The sequence below is a fragment of the Grammomys surdaster genome, unplaced genomic scaffold (assembly GCF_004785775.1).
Source record: "Grammomys surdaster isolate TR1022 unplaced genomic scaffold, NIH_TR_1.0 208, whole genome shotgun sequence".
Lineage (NCBI taxonomy): Eukaryota > Metazoa > Chordata > Mammalia > Rodentia > Muridae > Grammomys > Grammomys surdaster.
The window spans coordinates 7562471-7574291 of record NW_021604653.1 but is presented as its reverse complement, the minus strand read 5'-3'; the positions used below and the strand labels follow the sequence as shown (position 1 = coordinate 7574291).

The 11821-nt window shown below is 50.3% G+C and overlaps 1 protein-coding gene across 2 annotated transcripts in view; it reads right to left on the bottom strand.

The window, feature by feature from the left end:
- Steap3 (STEAP3 metalloreductase) overlaps positions 1-11821 on the bottom strand; it is a 41248-nt gene that overhangs the window by 7085 nt on the left and 22342 nt on the right. For both annotated transcript variants that reach the window (XM_028771517.1, XM_028771516.1), the window contains exons 2-4: positions 10813-11312; positions 8480-9007; positions 629-793 (exon numbers count right to left, since the gene is read on the bottom strand). In XM_028771517.1, coding sequence (XP_028627350.1) covers positions 629-793; positions 8480-9007; positions 10813-11304 — 1185 coding nt within the window. In that variant the 5' untranslated portion in view covers positions 11305-11312. The remainder of the gene's footprint in view (positions 1-628; positions 794-8479; positions 9008-10812; positions 11313-11821) is intronic.

Here is an 11821-nt window from a genome sequence, read left to right as displayed (position 1 = left end):
ATCTATCTATCTATCTATCTATCTATCTATCTATCTATCTATCTATCTATCTATCTATGAATCATCTAGTCTGTCTGTCTGTCTGTCTAACGCAGAGATTGAAGCATGAGCCTTGCACACAGTTGGCAAAAACTCTACCTGTAAGTGACACCCCAGTCCTTATTCTTTTTTTTTTTCTCCTCTGGATTTTTCCAAGAAACAGCACCATTTAGGAAACACTGGTTGATCCCGTCATACAGCAAGCCTCACACGTAGCTCCCATCTGCCCCACATGGGGACAGAGCACAAGTTGAGCTGAGAGTGTGTGCTGGCAGGGTTTCTAAGCTAAGTCACTGTTCATTGCCTCCCATGTACACCAGGATCCTGCAATGACTCTGTATGGAAGCACTGTGTCCTCCATTCTTGTCAGAGCCTCCATGTGACAGACTTCCCAGGGTCAGAAAGATTAACTTGTCTTGATCAAGTGGTAGCAGGATCAGGAGGCTGAGAGACCCTGCAAGGTGGGGAGTTCTCAGCACCTGACTGAGCACCCTACCTATGACCGGGATCCAAGCTGAACAATTTCATAGAACATAAAGCCAGGGTGGACCAGGGCCAGCCGCAGTGGTTTTCAGGGGATCTGCTTTACCTGAACGAAGCTGAACTCCTTCCAGTTGAGGGAGTTGGCAATGGACGGGAGTGAGGTGACCGCCAGCAGTGATAGCATGCCCAGGGCCAGCACACCCAGGGACAGATATATCTCCATTCGCCAGACTTCTTCCTCAACCCAGAGGCGGCTCTTGTTGGCCAGGACCTGTCAAGAGGAAAACCATGACCATTGTAGCCAAGGATGTACCCTAGAACACATGTGACTAAACACCAAAGGACAAGAGAGCCACAGTTATGTCCATGCTCTGCTGGACGGCTAACACGTGCCAGGCACACGAAAGCCATTAACTGTGGCTGCAGAGATGGCTCAGCAGTTACAAGCATCTGCTGCTGTGACAGGGGATCCAGGTTCAGATCTCAGCACCCAAGTCAGGCAGTTCGCTACCACCTATAACTCCCACTCCAGTGGCTCTGACCCCCTCTTTTGGCCTTCGAGAGCACTTGCACTCATGTGTACATACTCATACACAGACATACACACGTAAATACATGTAAATCTATAAGCAGGGTGGTGGCAGTGCAGGCCTTTAATCCCAGCACTTGGAAGGCAGAGGCAGGTGGATTTAGGTGAATTTGACGCCAGTCTGGTCTACAGAATGAGTTTCAAGATAGCCAGGACAGAGAAACCCTATCTCTAATTAATTAATTAATCTTTTAAAAGTTATTAGTCTCTTGAACACTCCTTAAGACAGAGAGCACTATGCACTCACTGTAGGGATCAAGGACACAGGACAAAGGATGAGTTGCTTCCTCAAGTCATGGCTCCCTTCCTGGCTGCTGGCCAACCATAAGGGTCACCTCAGCTAGGGAGTAAGAGCTCAGAGAGACTGACGGGATATACAGACCCTCAGCCAGGCCTGGTGGTGCGTGCCTATAATCCCAGCACTTGGGAAGCTGAGTCAGGAAGATCGTCAGTTCAAACCTAGTCTGGGCTACACATTGAGACTCAGACTCATATCTCAACCCCCACCAACCAAAGAAATATATGTTCCCTAAGCATGGTTGTACCACATTGGTTCCCAGCACCCACAGTGCAGGATAGTGGAAAGGTACTGTCCAGGGCTGCATCCCCTCAGTCTATGGACCCACAGATCTGTCAGCTGCCTCCCATCCCAGCCTGTTTCAACCTGCATCGTTGCTGGCTTGCACTCAGGACACACAGTGATAACAACATTCCTTCCCCTCTCCAAACTCAAAACCCTCAGACCTCCTCCTCACGTATCCTTCTGAGACACATAGCGATGGCTCGACTGTTGCCAGGTGACAGGCTGACATCCCTTTGCCAGTTAGTTCAGTGAGTACTTAGGAAGTCCCTACTGTGTGCTGAACCCTGAGCTGCAAAGAATGAGAACATGTGTCATGAAGTTCGTGTCTCCCACTGAGCTGCAGGGGCATGGGTACATCAGGGATGCTCTACCAACCCCCAAGGTCTACCTCCTCACTCACTGACACCCCCTGACCCAGCGCCTGCATGGGGAAGAATTCAGATCAAGTCCTTCCATTAGGACCGTCGTCATGTCCCATCTCAGCCCTGAGTGTTCTTGCTTTAATCTGCCATCAGAAAAACAATCAAGCCTCCCCCGAGAACAGAGGACTGAGCAGGATGTTCTCTGCCTCTCCCAACAGAGTGAGTCAGTGAGTCAGGTGTGTGTGTGTGTGTGTGTGTGTGTGTGTGTGTGTGTGTGTGACTACTTCAGCAGGGGGAAAGAAAACAAAACTCACATAAGCCCGTTACTGGCATAAAATATTAAAAATGAATCCAGGGGCTAAGCAAAGATGGCTGTAAAGCTCAGAAACTAAAGAAACCAAGAAAATGCCATCTATGGCCGATCTCCCTGTAGAGTGTAAACTGATGGCCTGGCTTCTTGTTTTTTTATTATTTGTTTTTTGTTTTTTCGAGACAGGGTCTCATGTAGCTCAGGCTGACCTCCAAGTCACAATGTAGCCAAGGATGACCTTGAACTCTGATCCTCCTGCCTCTACTTTCCAAGTAAGTGCCATGACCTCAAGCTTGCACCACACTGCCAGGCTGTAGGTGGTGCTGGATGGAACCCCGGGCTTTGAGCATGCTAAGCAAGCGCTTTACCAACTGAGTGTCACCCCAGATTCCCCACCCGACCTCCACTCCCCCTGCTCCCCACTCTGTATTATTTTAGGCAGGCTTCTTCATATTGGTATCTGAAAGCCAAGAAAGGACCAAGAGCTAGGAGACCTGCTTCTTGCCTGGCTGCTAGCCATGTGGGACTTAGAAACACCATCTCTAGACCTGAGTTTCTTTATTGACAGAGCCAAACAAGCTGCGATTTTGCTGGTAATCACGATGTGGTAAAATCAGCCAGAGCAGTGTTTGCTAGTGGGGAGGGACTGACCTGACCTTGCAGAGGGCACAGGTCCTTGCTGTAGCAGCCCCCAGACAAGACTGACTCATGGCTGGTGATGGTGGCTAAGCAAGTCCTCCACATGGTCTGCTGTTCACTCATTACTCATCTGCTCGCTGAGCTCAGGTGGTTAATATCATAAGTCCGGCTTTGTATAACTACAGTGTAGTCAACAGTGGCTTGCAAAACTGGTGCTCCCTCCCCCCTGCAGTGATGAGCAGGGAAGAGCAGGGAACACGCCTGGGGGTCTGAGTGTTACTGAATATGGAACTTGGCAAGTAGGCCAAGCTGCTGGTCAGAGAACACAGGGATCTGGCTGTCTCTGCTGCCTCCCCAGCACTGAGGACTGGCAGATGTCGTCACTCCAAGCTTTCTTATAATGGCTTCTTGTGATTGATCGAACTCAGATTCTCATGCTTGCAAGGCAAAGTCCCTGACTCTCTCTGGGTCCACAATCAGCTAAGTGTTATCTTTTTCTGGTGGTCCCACACTGGCTAGCTTTGGAATGAGGAAGACAGGGAAAGCTGCCTGTGCGTCAAATGTTGCTTTTACCTTGACTTCTGACTCATTTGGAAGTGTATCTCTATGAAGCACACAGGCAAGTCAGAAAGCCATGCCAACGGCAGTTAGAGATAGTAATGATGCTGTCAGTACACATGGTCTTGAAGGCCTTCCAGTTTGCACTGTCTTGGGATTCAAGGAAATCTTGGAGAGGTTTTCTGTGCCCATGTTAATGTTAATGTGCTCTCTATTCCCACAAGGCCCTGCAGCAGCCAGTGTGAGCAGTGGCCACAGGGAGGCACTGTCCAAGGTGGCCAACAGCAGACGAGGGTGACTGCCTCCTGCAGGTAAGGCTTCAGGGACTGGATATAACATTCCCTAACAGTGTCCAGGCCTGGGACCCAATGGTGCAGCTGATCAGTGGCCCACCTGCCTAAACATATCCAGGTTGAATCAGCCCATCACTACCAGGCTTGGCATGCTAAACCCCAGTCTTGCTATGAGAGTCGACTCAGACATGCTCCATCAGCCTGGGTCTCCCTTTGAGAATTTGGCAAAACAGCTGAAGCCCCTCTAGGGGACAGATCATATTCTGTAAGGGTGAAATAAATTTATCTGGGCCATCTGGGCCATGAAGGCAGCACTGGATTAATATAACTAAGGAGGGTCTGGGCCAGGCAGAGAATTTGGAGAATGGTATAAATTAAGAGGGAGGAGTGGGGACTCAGTCAATGGGACAAAGACCTGGGTTGGATCACTTGAACCTATGTAAAAAAAAAAAAAAAAATCTGGACATGACACATGCTTGTAACCCCAGCACTGGGAAAGCAGAGACAAGTGGCAGCCTCAATCAGACAGCTTAACCCACCTTAGCAAGTTCCAGGCAAGTGAGAGACCTTGTCTCAAAAACCAAAACAAACAAAAAGTCCCCTAAACAGCAAGAACAAAAACCAAGTTGGAGAGTGCCTCAGGGTCGACAACTGTGGTGGTTTGAATTCACTTGGCCCATGGGAGGTGGCATTATTAGAAGGTATGCCCTTGTTGGAATGGGTGTGGCCTTGTTAGAGGAAGTTCATCACTGGGAGTGGGCTTGGAAAGCCCCTAGTGCTCAAGCTCTGCCTTCTGTGAAGACAGTCTTCTCCTGGCTGTCTTCATATCAAGCCACCATGTGGAACTCTCAGCTCCACCATGTCTGCCTGCCTGCTGCCACGCTTCTCACCATGATGATAATGGACCGAACCTCTGAAACTTTAAGCCAGTCTCAATTAAACATTGTCCTTTATAAAAGTTACCTTGGTCATGGTGTCTTTTCAGAGCAATAAAATCCAAACTAAAACATCAACCTAGGCTGTCCTCTGTCTCCACATGTGCAGGTACACACAGTCATGTACATACATATGCATGTGTACCTGCACACAGGTGAGCATGCACATACACACAGAGAAAGGAAACTAGGCAGTTGGGGCTGGGGGCAGTGTGTGGGCCTTTTCTTCTTCAGCTCTACCTAAACACCTGCCAACATGGCTGAACATCCAGGGCTCTAGCCCCTGCTCCACCATCTCCAAAGCAGGACACTGTGTCTGAAGCCCATTCAGTAGTACAGGGTCCCCACACCAAGAGAGCTCCCCCTGTTTTAGAAGAAAATATCAACCTGGACTTGATGGTGGAGGTCTGTAAGCTCAACTACCTTAGGAAGCAGAGGCTGTGGGATTACAACTTCTGGGCTTCAGAGTGAGCTCAAGGATACTCCCAAGCAACTTAGTGAAACCCTGTCTCAATATTTTAAAAAGAATACCAAAACAAAGCAGAAAGAGGTTGAGGATGTAACTCAGTGGAAAAGTACTTGTTTAGCTTATGGGAGATCCTGGGTTTTATCCCTAGCATGATAAAACAACAAAACAATGACAGCAGCAGCAGCAGTAGCAGTAGCAGCAGCACAAACCAGCAAAACCATTAACACTAAAAAAGATGAAGACTTACATATCGGGACCCCAAGACAAAAGAACTTGACACTTGTATTGATTGCTCTATTTGTATTGATTAGTTACAGTATTTCATTATTTTGTTTTTGAGACAGGGTCAATGTAGCTCAGGCTGGTCTTCAACTCAGTAAGTAGCCAAGGATAGCCTTCGACTTCTGATCCTCCCGCCTCCACCTCCCGAGTATTGCTCTTACAAGCATTCACCACCACCCCCAGTTTATGTGGTGCTGGGATTCAAAGCAGGGCTTCATACATATGCAAGCACTCTCCTGGCTGAGTCACGTCCCTTCCCTCTCCCAGCTCAGTCTAGGTTCTAATCAGTGATGGATGATGAGTCTGAGGCTCTGGCCTTCAGGCCTCTGTGCCACTGCATACCAGCTGAAGCCTTTTTTACTCATACCTGTGGTAACAGCACCTTATAGAGCAAGTGCCTGGTGAATGAATGAATGAATGAAACAATCAATCAAATCCTAAGATCATTGACTTAGCTGTTAATTTGGTTTGCTTTTCTGTAGAAAGTAATATGGGCACCAGCATGGCTCTGGTATAGAATGGCCAGTTCTAGTTCTCAACACTGCTGTGTGTCTTCAGTCTACTAACACAACCTCTCGGGGCCTTTGTTTTTCTCATTCTGTAAGGATCAGTACAGTATAGCACTTGCCTTAAGGAATGTATGGGGAAGGGGACAGAGGAATCCACCACCACGTCTTTGTACAGTTCTCTTCTAGTGTGCCTGGAGCACAGCAAGCTCCTTTGGAAGAACTTGTGACTATTATTTTTCCCTGTCTCAGCTCCAGCCAGGACCTCGCTCCTCTGCCTGTATCTGGCGCTTCCTCTCCGAGCAAAACCGGAGCCCACAGAGACCATGCCAGGTGCCTGTGGGAGAGAAGATGGAAGCCTTGGAGAAGCCACCGGCAGGGAAGCAGGAGCCTGAGGTGGGCAGGGGTTGAGGCCTGTGGTCCAGCAGCAGTGTGGCCTCACTCCCATGTCCTCTGTGTCCCTCAGTGAGCATGTCAGGGAGGAGCCTTGCCTCATGGGGCCCCTGTACCCCGAGCAGCTTCTGGAGCTAGAAGGAGGGTGGGTGAGGTGTGATTTGTTAGCACTGGGTTAAACCCTGCTGGGCAATTGATGTCCTATGTGGGAAAGATGCAGCCAGCAACCTGGGACCCAAGAGTGACATAGAAAAAGAAAAGCAGAGGCATGTATAGTCCAGCTTGGAGCTGAGAGTAGAGAACTGAGCTGGAAACAAGGTAAGATGTTAGACTGCTTCTGTGTGCACCACTGCCTGCTGATGCCACCATTGCTACTCTCTTGGCTCAAAGACCTCCACTGTCTAAGATCCCAGTGGGCAACAGAGTGCCATATGGCTTTCTTAAATGAGTAAATAAGACCACATCTCAGTTAAAGATGAGAGCTGAGGTGTTATCTTAGATGGTAAAGTGCCTGCCTTGGAAACATGAATCCATGAAAATAAGCTGAGCATAGGTTGGGGAGATGGGTCAGTGGGTAAAGTGTTTGCCACAAAAGCGTGAGGTCACACACACAGAGACACATTTGCATGTACACACACGTACAAACACACACATGCGCACAGAGTTTTAATCCTGGGGATGCAAAGATGGGAGATAGAGACAGGTGGATGCCTAGAGCTTGCTGGCTACCTAGTCTAGCCTGCATGGTGACATTCTAGGCCAAGGAGAGACAGTGTCTCTCATGAAAAATGGACAGCACCGAGAGATGGCACTTGACGTTGTCTTCTAACCTATTCACATGCACAGAAAACAAATAAGCAAGCCAACAAAAATCTCATAAACCAAAACCAGTTCCTTGCCCTTGCCCCCTCTCAGCAGGTGACAGCTCCATCTTCTGGGGGCTCAGACTCAAACCCAGACCCACCTTTAAAACCCCCAACCCAGAAACCACATCCGTTCCTTCAGCAATTCTGTGTGCTTGACCTTAAAATAGGATCCCATATTCCTGTCACAGCCTCTCTCATCGTACTCCATGCCCCCACCGCCATGCGTGGAGGATCGCATGAACTACCTTTACCTCCTTTGGGGTCTCCAGTGTCTGCCTTTGACCCCTCTTGTCTGTCTGGAATCTACCAGCCAGTGGCCAGTCAAAGCATCAGACAGATCCTTGCCCCTCAAATCTGAACCGTTCCCTGCCTCCATTTCATCTAGTTCGCCTCTGATCATACGCCACCCAAGCAGCAAAGCCTTTTTTGCCACCTTTGGAATGTACCCAAGGCTGGGAGATGGCTCAGTCCGTAAAGTGCATGTCAGGCAAGCGTGAGGATCTGATTCAGTCCCTTGGAAGCCAGGTTTTAAAAGCTGGGCATGGTGGTGTGATATCTGTAATCCCAGTGCTCAGGAGACAGGTAGAGACAGGTGGACAGCCACAGCCCACTGTCCAGGCAGCCTAGCCTATGTGGTGAGTTCCAGGACACTGAGAGGCTGTTTTGAAAAACAATGATGTGGTTGGGCGATGGCGATGGGTGTGGATGGGTAATTCACTTATTGTGCAAGGCGTGACATCCCACTCCAGAGCCCACATAATGCTGTGTGCCGTAGTGCACATCTGCAATCCCAGCACTCACGGAGAGAAGGGGTAAGAGACGGGTGAGTGTCCAGAAGCTTGGGGGACAGCGAGCGTAGGGTACAGAAAGGCCAATGAGAATGGACCCTGCTTCAAACAAGGTAAGGACCAACTCTAAAGTCTACAAGTGCTCCATAGCTGGTGCATACTCACACAGGCAGACAGAAACATGCACACACATGCACACACACATGTACCTGCACACACATACACACATACATTGATTGGCACCTCTCTCCCTGCTATGTCTTTCTCCTCAGTGCTCAAGAACTTCTAAGTACCTGCTCTCCCTTGGCCTTGCCTTGTTTAAGTATGAGTAAGGACAGATACACTGGTACCCAGCCAGCTCTCAGGGAAAGCGCTGGGTTATACCTGCTTCACAGCCAGATTGACCAGATCGTAGCGGTGGGAGCGGCGCAGCGGCAGGCAGAAGCTGTAGAGAGCGTGCAGCATCGCGAAGAAGAAGCTGAGCAGCCCGATCTGCTTGCGATGCTGTAGCCAGTGGTCCAGCCAGTCTGGGAAGCGCTGGTACTTGGTCCCCCTCCTCAGCTGAAGGGCAGCTGCCAGCACACCAGGCAGGTACACCAGGGACAGCATCACGTAAGCCACACAGGGTAGTGTGGTGTTGACCACGGACAAGGGCATCTTGTAGAACTTGTTCTCATCTTTCCGAATGTATGGCTGTAGAACGTCCCGGATGAAGTTGTAGGCAAAGAAGCACACAAAGAGCCCCAGTGCCAGGAGGGTGGGCACCTTCCAGGACGGAAGGAGGCGCAGGGGGATAGCTTCTACCTCCCGCGCCGAGGCCAGGGATCCCATGTCCAGGGGTGTGAAACCCATGGCGCGTGCCATCTCTGAGATGGTGCGCTTGGCTTCCAGCTGGTCACCGCAGATGAGCACCTGTAGGAGAGGAGGGGACAGTTGTCCAGAGTCACAGGTGTAGGCAAAGCTATGGTGACCACCAGGGTCATGCTCCTCAGTGAAGTGAAGAAACTGAGGCAGAGGGCAGGTGCTGGTTCCCGTGAGTGGCCAACTGATGGTACAAGTGGAAGTGCACAATAGCTCTGATGCTCAACCCAAGGATGTTCCCAGAGGCCCTGTGACCTCCCCTCAAGGCCTACCACTGGAATAGACAAAGCTCTCCCTGTGGGTGCCCTGCCGGCTCAATGGCATCGCTGTCATGCTAGATGGTCAGTCAGGAAGGCCCTGTCACCTCTGGAACAGCTGCTTCTGAGGGCAAAGTGTTGAATGACCTCATCTTACATACAGACCCTGAATGTGGAGCAGCGACTGCAGATGCACCCTTCAATGCAGAGCTGTTCTGAGGCTATCCCTCGATGCCACAGAGTCCTCAGTCCCCAGCACTGCCTGCAGTCTCAGCCTGTGAGTCCACTGTGCCCTTTGAACTCCAGTGGAAGACACATTGGTGTCTTCAGGTCCCCAAGAACCCTGAGGGCCCTTGTTGACACAGCTGAGGTCCGTCTAGTCTCAAATAGTAACTGGGCAGTTAATCTGTCTGTGTAGTGATCTCAGTCTCCTGCATAGCCTGCAGGTCAATACTATGACACCCATCTTTCAGATGAACAGACTGAGGTCTCAGAGCCTCGGGTTTATTTGTGTGTGTGTGTGTGTGTGTGTGTGTGTGTGTGTGTGTGTAACTTTGGTTCCTTTGCAGGTTGTCAAATCAGCCTGAAGTGTCCTCTCTGCTTCCTGAGCCCGAGTCTAAGGCCAGCTGAGGGCCTTAGCCACCTCCAGCAAGTCCTCTTGTTCTGTCCCTTCCAAGCCCTCTGTCCTAGTCATCTTTACCTATCAGCACGGCCATTAAGTCACCTGAAGGAATTCTCAAGGAATTGCTCAGATCAGATTAGCCTGTGGGCATGACTGGGGGCAGGGGGTGTTGACTTGTTAACTGATGCAGGAGGACCTAGCCCACCGTGGGTGGCACCTTTCCTAGGCATGTGGTCCTGAGCTTTGTGAGAAAGCATGTTAACCATGAGCCTGAATGAGTCAGCAGGCAGCATTCCTCCATGGTTTCTTCTTTGGCTGTGCGTTGAGTTCCCTGCACAGAGGTGATGCTACATGGGATAGCAGACAGGCCTGGGTTCTTACCCTGACTTACTACAAGAATGGACTGTGACTTGTTAGCTGAAAGAAGCCCTTTGCCCACTAAGTTGCTTTCAGACAGTGTTTTATCTCAGCAACAGAAAGGAAATGAGAATAAGTTGTCTTATCCCCCTTTCTCTTTATCCTGCTGAACCTGAAGCTTGCCATTCTTCCTGAGACTTGGGTTGACCACCCAGGGGTCCCTGTCTCTGTGTCCTCCACCCCTCACCTCCCCAAGCCTTGAAATTACAGCCACCACATCCAGTTTCCATGCGGATGCTAGGGAGCTAAACTTGGGTTCTAATAGTTGCATAACACGTATTTTGTCCACTGTGCCATCTCCCAAGACCCAAAATATCTCCTTCTTGACTCTCAAGTCAACAGCTGTCATCTTTTCCTCCTTACTCTGAGGAAACCCAGTTCCCATCTCAAAAAGAACATGGATCCCATGTCTATGTAAGTAGGGTTCAAATTCCAACTCACCAGCTCTGGGTTAAGATCATTAATGTCTCCAAGCTTCAACTTCCTGCTGTGTTAAGATGAGATTTTTTTTTTTTTTATAGTGGCATGAGGGATGCTGGCTGCCATTCCCCAGCACCTACCTGCCTGTTCCCATCCCGTGGGCCAGCCTGTAGGGCCCATGCAGAGATGACGTTGAAGGCCTTGACCACAGTGCTAGCAGGGAAGAGTGAGGCCAGGTACTCAGCATTAGACTGGCGGTGCTGAAGATGCTCCTTCTCCGTAGGGTTGCTTACATCCACCAGGATCTTGCCAGCCAGCTGGTCACCAAGACTGCACAGTGAAGAATAGTGCTCCCGGAACACCGCTACAAAGATGACCTCTGGGGAGCTCACAGCCTCCTCCTGGAAAGTCACTTGGGCTAAGGAGGGGAAGAGGCCAGCTGTGCGTTTGGGGTTCCGGCTCCCCACCACCACACTGAAGCCAGAGCCCACCAGGCGTGTGGCCAGGGAACGGGCAAAATCCCCGCTGCCCAGGATGCCCACTTTGGGGGCCTCCTTGGGGACCTCAGCCAGACTGCCATCGCTGTCCACCAGGCGGCGACTGATCAGCGGTTTGTCCATCTCCCCCGACATAGTAGTGCCTGTAAGTGAATGCAGAGACTGGGTCACTGGAGCGTTCTCAGGGTACCTGGTCACTGGAGGGCTCCCAGGGTATCTGGCCCTCTACCTCCTAATTTGTGTCAAAAAAAGCTGGTTAGGCCTTCATCCAACACACAGCAATGAGTATTCCTCTTGCAAATACAGGGACTAGAGGAGCAATAGCAGCCCCTATCCAGATGTGGGTACATATGCACAGTGTGTGGGGACTCCTACCTGCCGAGGAAGGCTGGAAAGACATAGAAAATGAAGACTGGGAAGATGGCTCTGGAGGTAAAGCCCTTGCCATGTGAGCACAAGGACCAGAGTCTGCATCCCCAGCACCCACATAAATGCTAGGTGGGTATGGAACTCAGAAATCAGGGAGAGGGGACCCCTGGAGGAAGCTAATTAGTTAGACTCGTCATGTTGGTGATCTTTGGGTTCATCTTGAGACCCTGCCACACTGAATAAGGTGGAGAACAACAGGTATACACATACTCCGTGCACACAT